Source organism: Zonotrichia leucophrys, chromosome 7 (genome assembly GCF_028769735.1).
Source record: "Zonotrichia leucophrys gambelii isolate GWCS_2022_RI chromosome 7, RI_Zleu_2.0, whole genome shotgun sequence".
Taxonomy (NCBI): Eukaryota; Metazoa; Chordata; class Aves; order Passeriformes; family Passerellidae; genus Zonotrichia; species Zonotrichia leucophrys.
Genome location: NC_088177.1, coordinates 15336242 through 15358424, shown reverse-complemented (window position 1 = coordinate 15358424; position 22183 = coordinate 15336242). Strand labels below are relative to the sequence as shown.

At 37.6% G+C, this 22183-nt stretch overlaps 1 protein-coding gene across 3 annotated transcripts in view; it reads left to right on the top strand.

The window, feature by feature from the left end:
* The window catches only part of HIBCH (3-hydroxyisobutyryl-CoA hydrolase), a 38397-nt gene extending 16216 nt beyond the window's left edge, over positions 1–22181 (top strand). For all 3 annotated transcript variants that reach the window (XM_064717639.1, XM_064717640.1, XM_064717641.1), the window contains exons 7-14: positions 2448–2526; positions 6714–6859; positions 7452–7538; positions 8718–8776; positions 9502–9583; positions 14013–14132; positions 15286–15319; positions 20183–22181. In XM_064717639.1, the coding sequence (XP_064573709.1) occupies positions 2448–2526; positions 6714–6859; positions 7452–7538; positions 8718–8776; positions 9502–9583; positions 14013–14132; positions 15286–15319; positions 20183–20298 (723 nt within the window). In that variant the 3' untranslated portion in view covers positions 20299–22181. The remainder of the gene's footprint in view (positions 1–2447; positions 2527–6713; positions 6860–7451; positions 7539–8717; positions 8777–9501; positions 9584–14012; positions 14133–15285; positions 15320–20182) is intronic.
* Positions 22182–22183: the final 2 nt, after the last annotated feature.

The window sequence follows — 22183 nt, the reverse complement described above, 5'->3', positions numbered from 1 at the left end:
CTTGGAGGCTATCTAGAAACAAATCCAGTTATGGCTAGAGCATTTGAGAAAGTGAAATCTGATTTAATTACTTCTTTCAACAGAAAATTACATCTTTCAACTTTCTATTATTAGAACCCGCCATTTATTTTTATCACTCCAAAAAAAGAACAAGCTTGGAAGAGAAGCTCCCTTCATGGAATTCACACTCAAATCTTTGGTACTTAATACTCAAGCCAAAAATTTGAATCCTTGAACAAAATTCTGATTGTCAAGAAAACAAGCCAGAAAAAATGCAATGAGATAGATGGTATTTGTATTTTTAGATATGGGATTCGAAAATACTAATTTAAGCATTAGAAAGACCAAAATGGACATGATTGTTATTTCATTAGCTTTAGAAAAAAGGCAGAGTTATTGCTGAACATGCATCAAAATAACAGCAGGCTTTACTTAATGCAGTGAAAATACGCTGTTATGACATTAAAGAAGTTGGAAGCGATGAAGTCACATTTCCATTTCATTAAAGAGCTCTGGAGCTGTGTTAGGAGTGAAGGAGCTTTTATACACAGCTTTGCATTTTCAGGACAACTGAACACAGGCCCGTTGCTCTTGCTGCTGCAGAGATGAGATCTGCTCAGTGCTCAGAGAAAGGGCTGAAGGACAGACAGGGGGTGAGAAATAGGGTTTTGCCCTGTGCAAATAAGATTCAGATGTTTGCTCAGATCCCATTTGCCTCCCTGGAGCAGCAGTGCTTCGTGTGCATACATTTGGCTTAGTTCCTGAATGTAAAATTGAGTTGGATAACCACTCACCCTATGGGTGCATTTCTCAGGAAATTAAACTGGAATCTTAAAAACTTCATACATCTATATTAAAACCTGAGAGTGGCAGATAGTCATTACACAGAGGAAACTTGAAAATGTTTTCAGATTTAGTTGTGTATCACTCTATTGGAATAAATTAATTTCTTTCTGGATGGACTTGTAAGAGAGGCCAGGGAAGGGTGAGAGGAAATTTACTTTATATTAAACTGAGAAAGCTTTTAAAAAATTTTGACATAAAACTCAACCAAAGATCTCTGTAGATAAGCAAAAGAAATAAAGTTCTACTCTCACCTTAAAAACCTTAAATACATACTGCTTGTCCAAGGGAGTATCACCCAATTAATCCCACTGTTTTTGATGGGAAGTATGAAATACTGTGAAGATATCTGTGAAGACTAATAGCCTTAGTTGGGTAAAGTGCCCTTTTTCTAGGGTTTGAACAATTTAAAATGTTATTTAAAATCTATTATATCCTCATCAGACTTGGCTTATTTTGGCCAATGATTTTTAAAATATTTTAGTTTTAACAAGAAGCATGGATGGCTGGAAGGTCTGAGCAAAGGGACAATTAACAGTGAGGAAGGGAAGTAAAACTGAAATGGTGGAAAGGATGAAAGAGAGAATATTTGTGTGAAATAATGACTTGTGAATTATTCAGCAGACGGTCTTGTCTCCAGATAGGATCAAACACACATTTCTATTGACAAGAATAATGTAGGTAACCTTTGAGAAATGAGACCTCAATATGTATGTTGTGGTTGTACCCTATAATCTAAGTATTCTTGGATTACATTGAATATTTTTATTTATCAGTCTGCCTCTTGAAGATTTATCTAAATTAAATTTATTTTATGCAAAATTATTTTTTTTTTAATTGGGACTTGCTGCTGCTTACTACCTAAATCCAAAAATATGGCATAGACAACACCAGAAACTCTTCTGCTTTTGAGGGAAGGGTTTCATCATGACAGGCTGCTAGAGAATTGTGTTAGATACTCAGAAATGTGAATTCTGTTACTGACTTGGTGAGCACACCAGCCCAGTATGAAAAATTAGTTTCTAATCATGTATTTTGAATTTGAATCAATAATGCTGAAGGCTTTTTCTGCTTGAAATACTTCTGTGTTTATAATCTAGGTAATGATCACATTAGAAGAACAGTTAATTATTAATTATTTTGAAAGTATTAGGATGACAACTTTGTGAAATTTATGTATTTTTCAAAAGTATTGGGGTTTTTTTGGTGGTGATTTGAAGTAGGTGCAAAAATTATAGATGGAGTAACATTAGCAAAAGGATGTCAACTCCCTTAGTAGTCCAGTGGAAATAACAGAGTCACTCATGGCTTTTTGAAGTTATTCTCTGTATGACTCACCCATCTTTCAATGCATAGAAAAAGCTATTTCAGCCAAATGATGAAGATAATATGATTAGTGTTTGAACCATAAAAGGCCTTTTAATATTAAAATTTTGTTGGACTGCACATGGTAAATCTAGTATTATTTAAATTGTAAAGCAAAGAGGAGGTATGCTACATAGAATTATTATTTTTATGGTTATTTTTATGATTAATCATTAGCATCATTGTGGTTATGACTATTTTTACCAGTAATTTTATAACTGTGTCCTTTGCCTGTGTAGGGAGTTGGTGTCTCAGTCCATGGACATTTTCGAGTTGCTACAGAAAAGACTGTTTTTGCCATGCCAGAAACAGCAATAGGTAAGTGTTTTCAGAAATTATCACATGTTAACATTGTTAGAGCTTCACTGTTTGGGTAATCATGGTGAATTGTCTTTGACTGAATGCTTTGGTGGTAGGGAAAGAATTTTAAAAGGGAATTGGAGATGACCATACATGGAAAGTATTTTCTGCTAAATTTCCAGAAACTTCTCTGTGTTCTGGGAGTTGATCATTGAGCCTCTTAACTGTGTAGACTGACACAAAGGCTGGCAGGATAAAACTATTTTTTAAAAAGAACTAAAGTCTTGCTACAGATGGGGGCAGAAGCTCCCAGTGCAGGTACACCAGCTTTACCTTGGGAACTCAGTATAAGTCAAACTGGGTGTGCCACAAGCTGCTCTGCAATTTCATAGAGACAGATTCTGGAATTCCAGCTTTTCTTGTAGATTATTAATGTAGACCCATTACAACTGTGCACAGATTGTGCCTAGGCAAGATCACAGTATCTTCAGTGTCACCTTTTTTTTTTGTTTTAAACAGCAACATGTACCTTGTGTTTTCTGATGTTTGATCCTACAGTTTCTTTCTGACAAAATTTCTGACAAAATTTCTTTCAAAAAAGAAATGTATCCCAGAGCTACATACAGATACAGGTATGGCTCAAGAAAAATGAGTCAGATTACAGGAAACTCTCCTGATACAGCTGTCAAACACAATAAAGCATAATAAACCACCCAAATGCAAGCAAGCTCGTTACCATTTTAATTCCTGAGAGAGACATGAGAGCAATTCCTGCTAGCTGATAAATGTAATGTAATTTTTCTGACCAGGTGAAGTTGGGATGAAAAAACCAAAAACTACTTCAGCTCTCCAAGTATTGTTTTATTGCTGAAGAAAAGCTTAGTAAACTAAACTTAAGCTTTAATACAACATGAGTTTTCTAAGCTCTGAAGTTAATAATCAGTTGTTGTATATGAAAACCTTTTGATGTTAACAGTTTGTATTTTTTTTACCTAAACGGAGGTTCGTTGGTGTATGAAATTATTCTAATAATAAAAGCACCTTCCCTTTCTTCTTCAAAGGGAAAGATATGAGTAGTTTTATATTAACAAGAACTATGTACTTTACACAGATTTATTGTGTTGACAAGGACTTATTTAAACAAAAATAGGCTGTGAAGACGTGAAGGAAAAGCTTAGAACTTGCTTAGGAAAGAAAGTAATTAAACCCCTTTTAGGATCACTTAAAAGTAAAACCACTGAAATCTGTTTGGATTTAAAGGCTTAGCTGTTTTGATCTCTGTGGGGTGTGTTTAAAATATCTGGCTCTCTAGATACTGTATTAATTGTTTTTTTCATGTGTTCATTTATTTCAGTAGGCATGACACCTTTGCTGTGAAATGAAAACAAAGCATTCATTCAGCTGCTCTGTTTTCACACAATTATTCTGCATTTGTACAGCACCATAAATAAAAGGATGTAGATAAATATGCCACTTAGCAAATAGAAAGAAAAGGCTGTTCTACACTGTAGGAGTTTGCCATAGATAAGGTAAAGCCCTGGAAAGCACCACAGAAGTAGGAAGGTGTAGAAAACCACTGGTGGGGAGAACAAAGGATGGAAGTATAAGGTATGGGCTTTGGGGTGAGGTTACATTTATAATGGATGCTTCCTTGCTAAGTTTTTAGCATTCTAGAAGTCAGTACTAATAAATTCCCAACCCTCTCTGCCAGACAAGATAAGAATGTAGCAGCTCTGCCCTTCTCCTGCCTGGCAAATGCAGAGTTGCACCTTTGGGACTACAGCAGAGCCTGTTCCATCTGTGTGAGAGCACAGACTGCAAGTCAGCAGTGCAGGCACAGGCTCATGGCCTGGGCAGCCCAGCAGCTCTTCTCTAACTTCACTAATTGAAAAATGATTGCTAAATGCTAACCAGAAAACCCAAAAATCAGGTATGGAATACATTAAGAGAACCTCAGCAGCAAGGAGAAGCATGTGAAGTTTTACTGAGAGAAGAGCAATATGTAGAACATGGACAACAGGAGTAAAATTATAAGAGGAAAAGGAAGACAGGAACATTGAAAAGGATACAGTAGAAGCTATAGCAGACTATGCAACCAAGGAAGTTTAAAGTGGATTAGGTAGACCTTCAATAATCCTGTTTGTAAATTCCTTAATTAAAGAAACCTTCATTCAATTTAGGTTTATTCGCCTCTAAAGCTACTTAAGGCTAATCAACTTCACAGTTTATTTAGAACTGATTTCCTGTGTATGGCCAAGTGGAAGGACACTATGGATCCCAATAGAAAGATGGTTTTCCTCTGGAAATGTGCTGGAGTGTGGAGGAGCAGTAGTCCAGCATCAGTATTATTTTAAGTACAGCAAAAAGGAAAAAATATTGTTGCTGTTGTTGTTCTGGTGGATGGAGAGAATAATGTAATTGCCTTTTTGCTTTAGAGAGCATTTTTAAGATAGGTTTTCCTTTTAAATGAGGTTGGGTTTGGTTTTTTTTATTGCAGTAGAAGGATATCCAAGGGGAGACAGATGAATAGAAACATAAAACTAAATAGAAGTCTTGGCATCACTGTTGTGATAGCTCAAGCTGAGAAGGTAAAATGTAGAATAGACTATTTGAGAATGTGAGTACAGATAAAAAAAAGGTAAGTGATGAATTGGAGTTAATACAGCTTAGGGCTTTTAAAGGGTATCAGCAAGGCATTCAGCATTTCATAAGAGCTGTATGTCTCAGTAGCCTGGGAAATGAGGGATAAATCAATTAATGACAGCACACACATCAGTGGGAATAGAACACTACAGCTGATAGGCAGTGACTCCTAAACCCAACCTTTTGATGTAGTAGAAGCAGCAGAACAAAAAGAAGACCAGGAGGGAACCAGAGGAAAAAAGCTGAGACGGGTTAGATATTCAGATTGTTAACAGGGAAACACTGAAGAGCAGCTGTCTGAAAGAAACCTCCCCTTGTTGCCTCCAAGAGGGAGAACTGTTCAGGGACCACTAATTCCCCATGGCTCAAAATACTTGGAACAGGGTCTTTCTGTAATACATACATTGACTGTTGTGAACAAAAGCAATTACATGTGAGTGAAAAATTCCCATCTTCTATCAGAACCCCATTTAAACTCCTTAGGTGCATCTGAATTTTCCCAGTTAATACCTCTTCTTTGGCAACAACCTTACAAGTTTCTTATTGCTCATTTGTATTCTATGTGTTTTCATGAGTCATTTGATTCATTCTCTGAAATGCAAAAAAAAAATTAAGTCCACCACCCCTTTAATTTCTTCAGAAGCCTTCCATTTCATGAATGCACCATTAGCATGATTTCAAGATAGTAACTAGACCTTGCTTCTATGCATTCAGATTTCTGAAACCAAGACTAAATACTGAAACCAATCTCAATGCTGAAATCAATAGCTAAACTAAACTTTTTTCAAATTTAATTATGTTTAAAAATAGGTCTAAACTAATTTTTGTGAGCAATTTATATAGCAGAAGGTAGATACTTTCCAATACAACTTTTAAAAGTATTTAAAATTCTAGTCACAGCTTTAAATTCTTAAAAAATGTCCCTTAATCTGTAGATTTTAAAAAAGTACATAAGAGTGTTACTAAACTGGAGAGTTTAATATTATTTTTTAAAATTAGCTTAGTCACAATCCTGTCAAAGAGCCCAGTACTAAGTCAGCATCTTGTGCCTCCACCTTCAGGAAGACCCTATCAATATTGTTGATCTATTATTGAATTCTTAGCCCCAAAATTTGTTCAAACTAAGCTATGCAAGAGGCACTTCATCAGTGTTTAATATTTTGATCATAATCAAATATTTCATTGAAAAAGCAGCATCCAGTTTGAGCTTGCACAAATCATTTCAAAATTCTTTGGGTCACTTCTGTTTCCTTGCTGAGAACACGCTTGATTTTTCAAGTACCTAAAATTGTCTCAAGTTGTTGGCAAATAGAATAAATATTCTTCTTTGGTATATGTTTGTGAAGTATGTGCCAGTGGAAAAGATGAAGTTTGGAAAGTGTTCAAGAGTTTGCTTTTAGGAAGGATTTTGATGCCAGAAATGTCAAGCCAAGTCAAGGAGAAATTTGGACAAGGTTGCTGTGCCTATCCAAGGAAGATGAAAATGAGACAAGAAAAAATTGCTGCTAGTGATGATCAGTACAAGATCTCCCTTCACTTTTGTTTTGTGTTGTTTATTTCAGGCCTTTTCCCTGATGTAGGTGGAGGATATTTCCTGCCAAGGCTCTCAGGAAAGATTGGCTATTACCTCGCACTGACAGGCTGCAGGCTGAAAGGAAGAGATGTGCTAAAGGCTGGCATTGCTACACATTTTGTAGAATCTGAAAAGGTGAGGTGCCAGCAGTGCTGGCCAGGGCACAGCCCACAGCCACACGAGAGCTTTGGGGTTTTTGCACCCCAGACCTTGGTACCAGCACCCCTGTCTGCAGAGGTGCACTCCCAGGAGCTGCCTGTGCCCTGCAAACAGGCATGGTGGGACACTCTCAAGCTGTCCTTCTAACACTTGCCAGCTGGTGACAGCTTTGCTTGAAGGAAGGAGCAAATGGTGCTGTTTTTACAATTCCACTCTTGGAAGGGCATGAGCTACTCAGCAGAATGGAGCTGCTTAAAAATGGTGCAGTTTAAACAACAGTGTATGAAACTAGAGGTTTGTACAACTGCAAAGTTTGCAGTGAAGGTGACACTCTATTAAAATGGAGTTCTTTGCTGGTCACTGCAGACATAATTAAATTGGGGTAGTTCAACACTGACACATGAACTCTGTGTCCTTGTGTTGTTTGCTTTGTGCTTCTTTAGGGTCTGTCAGAAAGCTGGGGAGAATGAGGGAGAGTTTATATATGTATATCCTACTATTACCAGAGTAATAACCCAAGCAGTGGGTTTTGTTTTACTTACTTGTAATTAAATCTTATTTTTAACAGCTACCTGCCTTGGAGAAAGACCTGATAGCACTGAAATCTCCTTCAAAAGAAAAAATTGCAGATTTATTGAACTCTTACCACATGAAGGTAATCTGAAATTACTGAAATCAATCAGAAATTGTTAAATATATGTAGACATTATTTTTTAATCCATGCTACTGATAGTCTTTTTCTATGTTAGAAAATAATGAGTTTCCAAACTAATGAGTTTGCAAACTTGTTCCACTCTCTCCATAATACTTGTGTTAGCCCCATGTAACAATGGGCATGAAAATAAAAGGTTTTGCCTTCACAATCAGTGGCTATTTTAACTCTTTTGATGTGCATTGCAGTTCTCTTTCAAAAGAAACCTCTAGAGTCAAACCAGTATTCAGTGTTACTCAGTCAATTACTCTGCTGTTGTTCAGCTTTAAAATGAGCTGTGTCTATTCTTGTTATTTCTGTTTTGTAATTACTAAGTTCATAAATAAGATTAATTGGAAAAATGAATGGGATAAGCTAATTTACATCCTAGCACTGATTATTTTGACAAAACAGAATGCTGTGAAATAGGAGTGATTATATGTTACAGTATCCTGCTTTACAAAACTACACTGAATGGGAAAGGAAACTGTATTTTTAGTTATCAGAGCTGATATGCCAGGGAACCTTTTCAGCTTCAGCTGCTGTTCCTGAACATCTGCTTATGTCCCAAACCCCTTAATGCCAGAAGATGTGAAACATTTGACAGCTTCCCATAGAAAGCCAATGGATCTATCACACACTTTGTACATCTAAATAAAATTTGGTTAAATGACACAGAAAAGAGAAGGAAGGGAAATGCCTTTTTTTCCCTTGGTCATTAAAAAAGCCTAAACATAGGCCTGTATATTTTTAAAGAAAATGAAAGGTTGTTTTTAAAAACAATCTCTGATTCTTGAGTAGATTTATCTGCACTGAATTTCTTCTGTGCATTGCACGAAGAGTTTTGATAGAATAATCAGAATTACTTGTGTACAAGGTAACCACCCAGGCAAATGTGCATCCACTGTAGCTCAGACAAAGCACTGCAGTATGAGGCAACATCTTCAACATTCACAGGATAATGCCAAGTTCATATATACACACTGCAAAGTTTTAATTAATTAAGAATTGCACTGTCTTATGAACATTAGGTGTTCATTTATGATACAATATTTGTGGAACAAAAGTCACTGAAATTTTTTGTACTGATACACTTTTCAGTCTAAAATAACCAAGTAAAATACATATTTGTTTTTTAAATAGTGCACAATTGATCAAGAAAAGGAGTTTTCACTTGATGAACATATGGAGAAGATTAACAGGTATTCAGTAATTTTTCAAATTTTTTTATTCTTGTGTGTAGAGAACATGAAGTTAAATCTAGTTACATTATTTCACAGATAAGGTGAGAGAAATCACCTTTAAGTTTAAATAGCATTTTGTCTTTAGGGAGCTTTATCTGAAGCTAATTAAACATTTCACCCATCAGTACATTAAATACTTGGGCAAAGTAACCTGATTCATAGCCTATGGCACATTGCAATGAACATTTTCTGTAGAGATTGGATGGGAATTTGTGAGAGTAACTGTTCCATTGCACAGGAAATGTAACCTAACACATTTACAGTGCTCATTGGGCAAAGGCCGATGATAGCTTGGAATTTAAGGAAAGGAGAAATAAATGAGAGTGATAAGAAAGAGCTAAATCTCTGCAAGAAGGATGGCAGTAACTACATTTAGAGATAAAAGATGCTGACAGCAAACCACCAGAATGGAGCTGATAGCTAAAGATTTACTATGTTATAAAAGCACAGCTAAGACTGATGGTAGTAATTGACGTTTATAAATAAATACCAGAGTTTCTTAGTAAGTTTTACTGAAATACTAGAGATTTGTAAAGGAAAGGAGATGCCTGAATTACTTGAAACTGAACAACATGGAAGACATTGCTAAGAAAAGCCATATCAGCTGATTATGCTCTGTTTCTAACATCCCTTCAAAGGTAACACAGAAACTGAAGCAGCTTGTTAACTGACTTTTCTTCTAGTCTTTTTTCAGCAAATAGTATGGAAGAAATTGTTAAAAAGTTAAAGCAAGATGGTTCTCCTTTTGCCATGAAGCAGCTAGAGGTAAAGTCTATGTCATTTTTGTTAGAGATTTTAAGTCTGGTTTTATCCTTTTTTTTCTTATCATAGGGCAGATTTTAGTTCCCCTGTAGGGCTTTGGACTGAGAGCCTCAGGTTCTCACTCACAGTCCTGAGGGATTCTCAGTAGTTCTGCTCAGACAAGGGTATTCCTCTAAAATCACACAATGTGAGCACTATCATGTGATGCATAAAATTGTAATTTAGTAAAAAAAACCCAAACTCTCCTTTCTTTTCCCCTCCCCATGGTCAGGGGGCTGTTGGGAACAAGTGTTCCCTTTATAGCTTCTCATTATATTGCCAAGGCTTGGAATAAAACAGTGCCAGAACAGTGTTGTTGGTTTTCTTCTATTCCAGATATCTCATTTGGGTAAACAGCAAAAGAAATTTATAATCACAAAGTATTTTTTGATCTTTCTAATGCATTTCTGAGTGTTGGATGTAGTCATTACTCAAAAAACATGCAGCAATGCTACACACATAATTCCTACTTCAGCCTCAAGAGCAAGAAGCAACTTATATTCATGTATAAATAATGTGTATATTTTCTTTTTTTCCTTTGAAATAGCTTTATTTAGATGACTTGTAAAAGTTTTGTATGGAGCTAGTGAAATATTCCAACTGGATAGAACTGAAGTATTCCTCCAGCAAAAGAGTTGTTTTAACTTTAGTTACAGCTCACAGAAGAAATCCTCCTTTCATAGTAAAATAAAACATCCATCATCTCTGACTCTGATATAAGCAGAAGGAATTTTATAAGGTAGTATTCACATTAGGCACCCTGTCACTTTAAAAAAAAATAATTCAAAATGTAACACATTGTCACTGGAACTATCAAACAGTTTGTGAGAAAGGAAGTTCTAAGACTATTTTTGTGCCAACCAGTACATCTAGTACACTGCAAGAAGTTTAGCATATGTCTTATAATAGCAAAATTGAATACAAGGAAAAGCTGATTTTTTTCTCCTACTACTCCAGATTTCATCAGATAAAGCAGTCAAATGAATTGGTGCCAGAATAAAAATGTTATCTGTTCATATTATATTGATTAGGTTCAGTGGGTGTTGAAAACAACAAAGAATTATTTGTTCTTTTTCCTTATTATGATAGTACATTTCTTTAAGAGTTTTAATTCAGAACTTAAAACTAAGTTATCTATTGATGACTAAGTTGGGTCATCTACTTCAAAGTTATGATTTTGTGTAACTGATTTTTGGAATTCCCAAACAACAAAAGGGCCATTTTGTTGCTTCTTCAGTTCTCATATGTCTTTAATAGGACTTTATAACAACTTTTTTCTTTCATGTGATTCACAAATGAATGTCCTTGGAGTTGACCAGAGTTTCAGAACAATTGTCTGTTCTGTTCATGAGATAATACTCTGCTGGTGCAGAAATTTGTGGGAAAAACCCCATGAAACAAATCTCACATTTTCTAGCAGATGCAAGACTTAGTGTGAACAAATACTTAAATTCAGAGGAGTTTCTGACAGCAGACATGCTGTGCTAAGCAGTAGGATTAGGTAAGATTGTGAAACCAAGGTTTCACTTTAGTGTCCAGGTACAGGAACAACAGCAAATCCACCTGATAAATATCATATCAGCTGATTCAGTAATAGCAATGTCTATGCTTATTCTCCTTGTTTGTTTTTGTATTTGTTATATGTATAAGCAAGCCTATGGAATAAGCCCTAACTGAAATTTTAATACAAATATCCTAATTTGGAGGTACCCCTTGGTACATCCACCTTGTACCTTGGATCAGCAAGGTTAATAAAATGGAACTCCTAGTTCCACAATAATCCAAGTATGCTATGAGCCATGCTATCCCACGTACCCTGTTCTCATTGACCTACAATACTCCTGCTTTTGCCTTTCAAAACATGCCTGCTTGGCAGGCTGTCACATACCTGATACTGAAATATTGTGTGAAGAATATAAAGTTGTTAAAACTCTACTTGAGAATGACTTCGTGATTTACATCACACTTTGAACCCAGCTACAAACAGGTAGAAAGCTAGACAACTTACACTTAGAACTCAGTAGTTTTCAAACCTTTAACTTTGTAGTGCTAGTTTGTTTTCAGGATTGACATGAGCCAAAAAGCTTTAGTCTGAGGGGCAGGTGTGCCATTTCTAGTGGGATGAAGTAAATGCAAGGTCTTAACCTGAAAAGCATCAGATACTTGACTTGGTTTTCACATAAGTAAGTGATGGATGTCTTCATCTATTGCAAGGGGAGTCATGGACCTCTGTGAGGTTTTGGGGTTTTTAAGTGAAGGAAAGTCACTATTCCCACTTTTATGCTTGTAAGGCAATCTGCTGTGTCAGTGCCACTTAATTCAGTCACCTTCTGTTAGCATTTTATTGGTGTTCAGTCTACTGCAAATTCAGCTTAGAGCTTTTGGAATCATTGTGTCAAAATCAAGATGGTTTGAAAGATACTGGAATAGATGTCAAATACTTCTATGAAGACTTCTTTGCATTTTAGTACTCCCCACTCCAGCCTATCCTGTCTCTTTTTAGGCTTGTTCCCTAGCACCAATCCCCTCCTCTCTGTACAGGGAATGTATTTATAGCTACACTGGTGACTCATTTTTCTGCAATTACACCTACCCATTTTCCTGCCGTGTTCCTCTTCCTCCAGCTTGATTTCTGTCAGTACCTCCTCCACCTTCAGCCTCATTGATATGCCAAGATAACCAGTCTAGTGCATCTAGCAGCTGCCTTAAGTGCTGTTTGCAGATCTTCCCCATTCCAGTGCTTGCTTTGACCAGAGCTTGCCATGACCATTTCACCTCTGGAGCCATCTGGCCATACCATGCATAGCATTTAACCTGGTCTGAGCAAAGACTTCCTAATCTAAATGACAGAATGTGGAACTTAGAGGAGGAAAGGTCCAGCTGAAAGACAAGGCCAGCAAGAGCATCATACAGGAAATGAGGGGTCCTGGTAAAAGCTGCCACCCATCTAGAACCTACACAGTGATGTAGTTGGAGGTACAGCAGATCTCTCAATCTGCTGAGTCTCTCATTGTTGGAGAGCTTGACCAGAACTGGGGAACTGTTGGCACTGGGAGCCAGTGTTGGCTCATTCTTTGCCAGCCTTTCTCTCAAGCACAGTGATCACAGAACGACAGAGCCAGTGCTTTGAAGGCACAATTCCACACACTCCTGCTTGTGTAGCAATCACATGTTTTCCAGCTTAACTAGGCAAAATGGGTCACTGCTGTATCAGCTGGTGTCTGGAGGGATGAAGAGTAATTGGGAGCTAGAAAAAAAATGTTGCTGCTGATGACTGGAAACCTGCCATTTCAGGCTGTGGTAAGGAGCCTAATGTCTGCAATGAAAATAATGTAAAGAGGCAAATCATACCATCTGCTGCTTTTTAATAGTGATGAAAATGTCCTAATTATCAGGAAGTATCTGTTGTACCATGAATGATACATATCTTTTATTTGGCTTTACAGAGAAGGGAGGATTGTGTTTAGAGTAAGAAAACAGTGATAAGCAACAATAAGATTTAGCTCCTTTTCCCCACAACCCTATGAAGCTTTAAAGCTCTGTTCTTTTCTCTTAACTAGGATTTTTGTCTTTCTCCCCACTTTTCCCTACTGTTTACTGGCATGCAGTTCACCAAAGGACACTCCTGAGAGCCAGATTTACAGCATTTGTTTGTGTGCTTTACAAGAATCCTGTCTGTGACACAATATTTATAGCCTGTGCTTCTGTCAAAAGAAGGCAAGACCTCCAATCTTCCTATCAGCAGAGTAATTTAAGGCTAAACTACTTCAGTATCTGTTAATCCTATACAAGAAACCTGGATAAATATGTTTGGTTTATTCTAACATTTTCTTCCACAGATTTCTTCTTTGCATTGGTCTTTGCCAATGATGGTGAAGCAGTGACTTAAAGTTGGTTGCCAGTCTCTCTATTATACCTTACTACTCTGTTGTACCAAATAAAACTTACATGCTAAGCAATACTAATATCACCTACACCTAGCAAATCTGGGAGTAATTCACACTAAATATATATATGATATTCAAAACCAAAGTATAATTGCTTGTAACACTTGCCTTCACTTATCAAAAGATTCTCCTTGAAAATGTCTTTCAAACTACAGTAATTTCTCTGGCTAGTAGTAATTTTATCTCAAATGATGGGACCTTAGGAGTTCTAGGTTTTCCACAAGTGATGGCACACATCCCAGAGATCTTGCTGATCAAAGCTTATGCAGGAAAGTTCATTTAATGTGACAGCTTGGTGGGAGGGAGCAGGAGGAATAGGTGTCACAGAGGGAGCTCAGGGACAAGAGAGCCATCATTTACTTCACAAAGTTTAAAATGCATGAAAGACAGACTTGCAAAAGTGTCCAAATTGAAGAAAATAAAAATAATGTTACTGTCTTCCGCAGACTATTAACAAGATGTCACCCACGTCTTTAAAGCTGACTCTCAGACAGCTCAGAGAGGGAAGTTCCATGAGCTTGCAGGAGGTGCTCCGGATGGAATACAGACTGAGCCAGGCATGCATGGTGAGCAACAGCTGAGCCCCTTGTCCCTTCCCAGCCACAGGGGGGGAACACTTTACCAGAGATGAAACATTTTATGTAGATTTCATCAAGAGTTTATAATTTATAGATTTTCAGTATCATCTTTGTGTGTTGGTGAGGCTGTCGCTTTTTTGATTCATGTTATTATATGGAATGCAAAGGACACTACATTAATGATGGCCAGGTGGGAGTGTAGAAAACTTCAGTTAAAGAATATGAAAACATTAATATATAGATAGTTTCATATTTGGATTGTAATTTTAAAACTGGTGCTCTTGAACAGGTTTTCTATTCAAATTACTTAGCCCTCAGTGCCTCAGTTCCCAGCAGCAGGGTGCAAATAGTTGTTTATCACTGCCTTTCAAGAGTGTTGTCTATGAAAAATTTATCACAGCAAGAGATTTTAGTGCTATTTGTACTAAGTGCTGAGGACTTGGATAGCAGATGAGAAAGTGATCCTTGCAGTGGAACAGAGCTGCTAACTGAATTACCTGAAAAAATGCCTTACAGGGTTTGCCATGGCATCCTTATTATGTTAGTTTTGGCACATTTTAAAATAAGGCTTTTATGTGTCCAATTAAATTATTTGTGATAGTCAAAGTAAATACTTAAAGAAGTGAAAATCTGTCTAATCCTGATGTTCTAATGCCTGACTAAAACCAAGATTGTGGCTCCATTACTAATGAAGCATGCTTAGGGATTTAAGTGTTACATTACCCTTCTTTAAAAAAGAATTGGATGTTTACAGGATTCCATTTCACTGCAAAGTGTTCCAAGTCTGCAGAATACATCACAGTTCCTGAAGACTGGCCTTTCTCAAAAGAATTTCTGATACTATATACCTTAGCCCCAATATGTGACCCTCTTTAGAAAAAGATCTGAGGTGTTACACAGAGAGAACTTGGTTTGTGGCACAGCTACAGGTCAGCAGACTGATTTTAAGAGATGTGGCTGCATTTAAGCAAGAAGATACAGAGCTCTTTAATTAGTAAAGACAAAGTAGGCCTAGAAAAGAACAGTACAAGTGGGATTTAACTGAATCTGGAGAACTTGCATTTCAAGCAGAAAGGGATAGGGAAAGATGGGATCAATAGAACCTGTCATGTTACAGCTTTCTTTTTTTATAATCTTTCAGAAGGGCCATGACTTCTATGAAGGGGTTCGAGCAGGTAAGTTCCCACACCAGAAACACTCCTCAAGCTGATAGCACACACATTCACAATTGTGGTGCTTCTTTGGAAACTACTACAAGTGCATGCAGCAACAGCCCAGAAAAACTTCCCAGCTTAGGTTTTGCTTATTGGACTTCTTCTGTGTGGCCAAAATTTGTTATTGTTCCAAAGCACAAGAGCCATATTGTTTTCTTTGTGCAATCTCAGTTCCCTAACATTGTTTATCCACCTGGTTGCACCATTTCTTTCACATTTAACACTGACAGTAGTGAGTAGCTGCATGCATCACTTGTGTCCAGGTTTAGCGTTGCCACAGAGCTGGCTCAGCCAGCTACACAATGCTTTGAGACTCAAAATCAAAAACAACTGTTTGTATAGAAAACTGTTAGAACAAAGACTTACTTTCCCTCCTGTCCAGAATATCTCTGAATGGAAGTGTCTTACTACTAAACAACTATATACATAAACTTAACATAAACTAATTCAACATTTCAAGGCATTGGTCAAGAGAGGTAGAGGTAAAAGCAGAGCAGTGGCTCAGCAAATTCATCCAGGGGACAGACTTGAAGCCTGTCCTTGATCCTACTGCTGATTCACTGTGCAGGTTTTCAAACCCAAAGTCACATCTGTTGGGAGTTGTAGCAATTATTTATGTACTGTTCATCACGAGATGAAATAAAGCACAGGCTTTTTCCAAGGAGCTTACAGTACAAGGCATTTGGATGGATAACTTTTGGTTGGACTTTTAATTCACTCAGTTACATACTCAAGTATTATCACCTCCTCCTCATTGTTTTATATCTGTCTTTATAAAGCAGCTTGAATTCCACTTGAGGAATGGATATTAGTTGGAGTGGCTGCTATTAGTAACACTGTACTAAAGATAGCCTGGGGTGAGAGATGCAAAATTTATTCATACAGCACGGGGAAAGTTTCTGACTTTAATTAATTAGTCTTTAGCACCTATTAGCAGACACTCCTTTGAAGAATTTACCACACATGTTGAGAAATGGTTTTCATTATGTTGGTAATGGGGACAAGGGTACCCTAAAAATACTGTTCCTGGGATATATTCTGCATCAGCAAATAAGCTGCTGAAATGTAGTTATTCAGGAAGTGACAAACTCCAAGTTTGAGAGTCAGAGGAGCACCAACTGAATTTCTCCTTGCAAGGCACAAGGTCATGAAACCATCTGGGACTGCAGTACAGTACAAAGGCAAATCCCTTGTCAGTATGGCCAGGAAATGCACAAACTGCTTGTAAAGAGAGAGGCTGCAAGAACAGCAGTTGGGAAACTTCTCTTTTCCACAGGATGATGTAGCAAAAGTTTAACTGTATCAGGAGAAGGAAAACAACAAACCCACCAAAGATCTAACTGCACTGAGGGGATTGCTCATAATGATAATTTGTTCCTGAAGCACTTTTGTTCTCTGCTTACTGCATAGATCTTGTTCTCAGATTTTCACTCTTAGCATTGTTTCTCTTGTTGCAGAGGAGTGTAGAATCTGACTCAAGATCACTTTTTTAGTTTGGTCTAATTTCATAAAAATCATTATCCATCAATGTGCTGAGCATCCTTTTTAACAGTAAGGGAGATTATTAAGTACCTTTCAGGCCCAACCGTTGTGAATAAAATTGATAAAAGTGTTTCTCTTTCCTAAAGTCGTACATTACAAGCATTTAAGAGCCAGTTCTTGACCCTCTGTACCACAAAAAGATCTACCATCAACAGAAGTTGAGTTACAACAATCAGATTTTAGTTTAAGAATGTTTCTCAGCAGCCAATGGCCACAGGGCAGGTTTTACTAATACCTTTCATCTGCTTCAAGCCATAATTTTAAAAGGCTTTCTAGGGAGTAGTTTTAAAGCTTTTTAAACCTGCTTTGACCTGAGGTCAAAATTTCTTTTTTATTTTTAGCCAGTTTTCTTTCAACCTGAAAATAAGCTGTGGCAGTCTTCCCTGTTTATGATTCTTGTGATTGGAGTGATTAAAGAAAAGCCAAAACTCTTAAAAACTATAAAACACATGGATCATATTTCATCAGCATTTACCTATAAAATGGTAATTGTGGACTTGGAACACATTAGGTATCAATTTTTCACCTTGATTAATCGAACAATATGTCAACTAAGAAATGCATAGGTCTGGGAAGTGGTCACTTCTGGAGTCAAGTGCTCAAACACATCCAGCTAGGATACAATCTCGGCAGCAGATCTCAGGGACAAATATCTGTTAATTCACCCTCCTAACTCTTTCTGCAGGAATGTGCACTTGAAATGGAGCTGTAAAGGTCTTCCACATCTTGCTGATGCTGCAAAGATGATATTTGTGTGCAGCTCCTGCCACCTCCCCTGCAGGGCTGGCAGATGTGGGCTGTACCCTGGGCACCCCAGGGCCCTGCACGAGCGGAGAGATTTTATGGCAGGGCCTTGGAAAGAGCAGAGTTTAGACTGTGCTGGAGGAAGCTCAGCAACAGAGCACTACCTGAAGTCTGGCAAAGTCACTGCTGCTGAACAGAGGGGTTTGGGATTTTGATTAAAAAAGGTGAATCACAAAAACAAATCCTTAACACAATGTCTGCACTCAGTTACTTTTATCATAATGAATTCTCTTAGCCTACCTTAGAAGTCTTCAGAATTTCTGTTTTCTTAATGATTGATCTCAGGCTGGAGAGATACAAAATGTAAAGAAGTCAGCACAGAAAGGGAATATTTTCATGGTTCTACTAGAAAACAAATATTTTGACTCATACAAGATTAAAGACTCCACTAGAGAGACCATTATGAGCGTTGAGTTATTCCTCCAGAATAAAACTGGCCACAGATCCAAACAGAAAGATGAACTTGAACAGACAGCAGTACCCTGGAGTGCAGAACTGGCAGCACTTACTGCAGCATGGCAGAGGGGAAGCTGTACTAACAAACACGTGGACACTTTTTCCTCTTTAATTTAAACCATCTCAAGTCAGTGTTGACTCTTGTGGATAACAGTTAGACTGCGAACTTCAACTAAAATTGAACAAAATCTGTAGATAATTTTTATTTAAATGGAATGAATATAGTTGATTTGGGATAATTACAACTTTTCACCCAAGCCAATCAGTGGTTTCACTGTGTTCAGAAATACCCTGCAAGATCACAGCTTTTCAGTGAGTTACCCAATTGAACACCACAGTAAAAGCACTCTTTTACAGGAATTTTCTTCTAAAGAATTGTCCTCATGGATTCTGTTTCCAGTGGAATTGCAGTTTCCCATATAAGGGGTTACCTTTTACAATTAATTTGTTTTTAAGGAGTCCTTAGTTCTCTGTTTACAAGTAAATAGGTGCAGGGCTCTGATTTGCCTTTCTCTGTGGGGATGTATGCCTGAGTATCTTCAGCTACAGAAATATTAATTAGTGCAGTTGTCACTTGAATTGTGTGTATGTTCTAGCCATTTTCAACCATTTGTTAAAGACAGAAAAGTTAAAGAGAAGTTTTCAGGTCACATTGTTTTTACAAGTTTGTGGGCAGACCATAAGGCCTGTTGATAAGCACAGTCTCTAGGTAGGTATTCTTTTAACTGAACACAACATTCCACCCCCTTACACATTCCTCATCTTTCTAGTTCACTCAGTAAGAACAAACTCACTTTAGAAAAACATAACAACTTACCCAAAAATAGTTGCTATTCTTGGAAACATCTGGTCTCTGTGAGTGTCATAGTTCACCTGCCTTTAGAACCATCCTCCTCTAAACTCTTTATCAGAAAATAAACAAATAAAAGCCATTCTCAGGTGCAAAATTTGAAATGTGCTCCCTCTTCCTGCCCATCCTCTCTAATATGCTGTGGGCTGTGCTGGCCAGGAGCCTCCCCCAGGCCACAGGTGCATCTCCAAATCTCCAAATGATCTCACTCATCTGAAGGGAATGAGGCTTGTGAGGGTTGTTGGCAACCAGTGCATCCTTGGGAGCCATAGTTCTTACAGCTGTTCTTCTTTAAGTGATAAAAATGTCACATTTTCAGTAGCACCTTTATGGGTTTCTTTAAGCCTGAAAGGTACTTGGAAGGATGCTCTGGAATTGCATTAATACTGGTAATTTTTACACACAAATTAACTCCCTCTTGTTTTACTGTTTGCTGATGCAGCCATTGCTGACATGCCTTCAACATTCCTGTGACATAGGGAATGTTCTTTGGGAATTGGCATTTTCTTGTTAGCCTTTTACATGTGATTCACTCAGTGATGGTTTTTATCTCCAGTGCTGTATTTCCCAGGCTGCAGCATAAAGTCTGTGTACTGAGGTGATACAGATTGTCACAGTTAAATGTACCCAGGCCTCAGCAGCTGTCAGTATTTACAAATAAACACCCTCAGTTCCCACAAAGACACCCTGCTTTACTCTCTCCTCGTGAGTTATTTCATTATTAATGTGATGTGTTTAAATTAGCTTTAGGCACTTAGCACCACTGAGTCATCTCCTGTGCTCTCCCCAGAGTCAGATTTTGCGCAGAGGTGTGAAAGCCTTGTCCAAAAGCAGCACTGTGAGGTGCCATTTGCAGGCTCCCATGAAGTGCAAGTCAGCCACGAGTGGCAGGTCTGACTAAACCACTCATTCCAGGGCTGGTCCTTCAAATCTTGGGCTGCTCTGAAGGGATTCACTGTTCCTTGTGACAGGGACATCTCTGGGCAGGTCACAACTCAGGAACTTGTATTAGAATAGAAACATCCATGTTACAGGAGCTCTGCCTTCTCCAGAGCACACAGATTTGTCTCCCCCTTGGAATCACTGCAGTGATCTGTCCTGATGCAATCTGAAGTCATTTTAATGGGAGGAAGTTGATGAGTAACTTTGGTGTTTCTCTGTTCACCTGGCAGTGCTGATTGACAAGGACCAGTCCCCCAAATGGAAGCCAGCTGCTCTAGAAGAAGTCAGCGATGAATTTGTGGACAATTGTTTTAAACCACTGGGAAATGATGATCTCAAGCTGTAAAGAACAAACCTGTTGGCATCTTACCTGTCTCCTTAGTTCTGTGATACCAAAATTAACTGCAGTGTGATCAATTTGGACAAAACTTTTTTAGCTAGCTGAGATTCACAAGTCTGTTTTTCTTTTTTTTTTTTACTTTTTTTTTTTTTGCATTCAGGAACATTCTCTGTAATGAGAAAATAATTGTATCTCTGCTTAATAATGGGAAAAAACGCTTCAAGTCAAATTGTTATTTTTACAGCTTTACAGAGTGATTAACATTTAATTTTTTGCATCAACTCTTAGTTTAGGAGGAGCCCTTGGGCTGAAGAGCACAGTTTAAGGGGTGACCTAATAAGCAAAAAGTAAAGAGACTTTTTGTGTTCTTTGCTTTGTCACTGATCTGGTAAATTGGGATTGTGCCACAGATTATTCTGTGTACAATGAAAATAAAATATGGTTAAACCTTTAATGCAGTCAGAGCTACAAAGGAAAATGCAAGACAGAATCCATGGTGTTAAATATCCTTTTAAATAAAAGCTCAGACTGATATATTAGTAGTCTGAGAACAAGAAATTGTTCTATTGATTAAACACTTGTAATTTTTCAGCCTTGCTGTGTGATGTAAACATTGTTTCAAATGTGATAATCTTGCCAGAGCCTGAAGCACACTTCACTTCGCTTGCATAGCCCACTTTTTAAAATGTCATTATGTCTGATTCAACTGCATAATCAGTATTTCACCATTTCAGAAAATTGCTGGCTTTTCTTGGTCTTACAGTGGTGAAGAAAGAAGTGCCTCAGACCTTGCTGTGAACACCAAGCAGCAATTTCCAGTGCATTCAGGGTGGTGGGTTCTGATGCTGATAAGACATGAAGTCACACAACAGAACCAGAACCCCTTGGTCCAAGTATCTGTGGGAGGGAAATAATTTTTTCTATTGTATGCAGACAGCTACTAATCTTTCTTCAACATTACACCTTCTTTTTTCTGCTTCATCAGAGCACATAGCAGTGTTTCTTTCTGCTTACTTCTACACTTACAGGCAGGTCACAAGTACAAATTTTGGCTTCTCTGAAGAACAAAGAAAGAAAACTTCTGTTCAAATGTCATAGTCAGCAGTGGGGAATGAAAAAGTCAGAGCTGCAGCAGAACCATTGTGGAGTTTTCAACATTGGGCAGTTCTTATGACCAACAGCAATGGTCTGCAATGGCTTAAGGCTCCTTCCTTCTAGGAGCTGGTGCCTGGAAAAAATGTCCAGGAAATTCAGGCATCAAAGTGAACTTCCAAGAGTGACTTTCAAAAAAATCAGAGGTGAGCAAATGGAGAGCTAAATCAAGAAAAAATGGCACCTTGCTTTGGCACTAGAGTCTTGTAAGATAAAATTATTAAAATTTCAGCGGTGAGTTTATGTTACCTTGGGCATACTTGTTATGGGACTGTCCTTGAGTTTAGTTCCAAAAGTAATTGAGATTTCATTAAAACCTCTAGATAAGTCTGAAAGTGTCACAAGACTTTCTACCTCAAGCTGCTCCCATAAGAAGTGCTCCCCCTGTATTATTTAAAATTTTTATGTTTTACATTCATAAGCAATTGCTATTTTTAATTTATTTTTTAAAGATTGGTTATCTTAATAATTCCACTATTTTTGTATAAAAGGAGCAATATTCAGCCAACTATATTAAATGAAAACCACAGTAATTCCCAGAGAGCAGGGATGATGCCTCCTCTCATTGTAAAAGATCTTAGGAAGAACATACTTTTGAGTTAATAAACTTTGGCTTGCATGTTCAGATGCTTCCAGAATTCATGTGAACAGGAATTATCCCAAGCTCAAGGTAAAGAGATCCTGTCCAATCTTTGTAATCTTGTGGGTTTTTTTCAAATAAAAGGCATACAAGCAGATG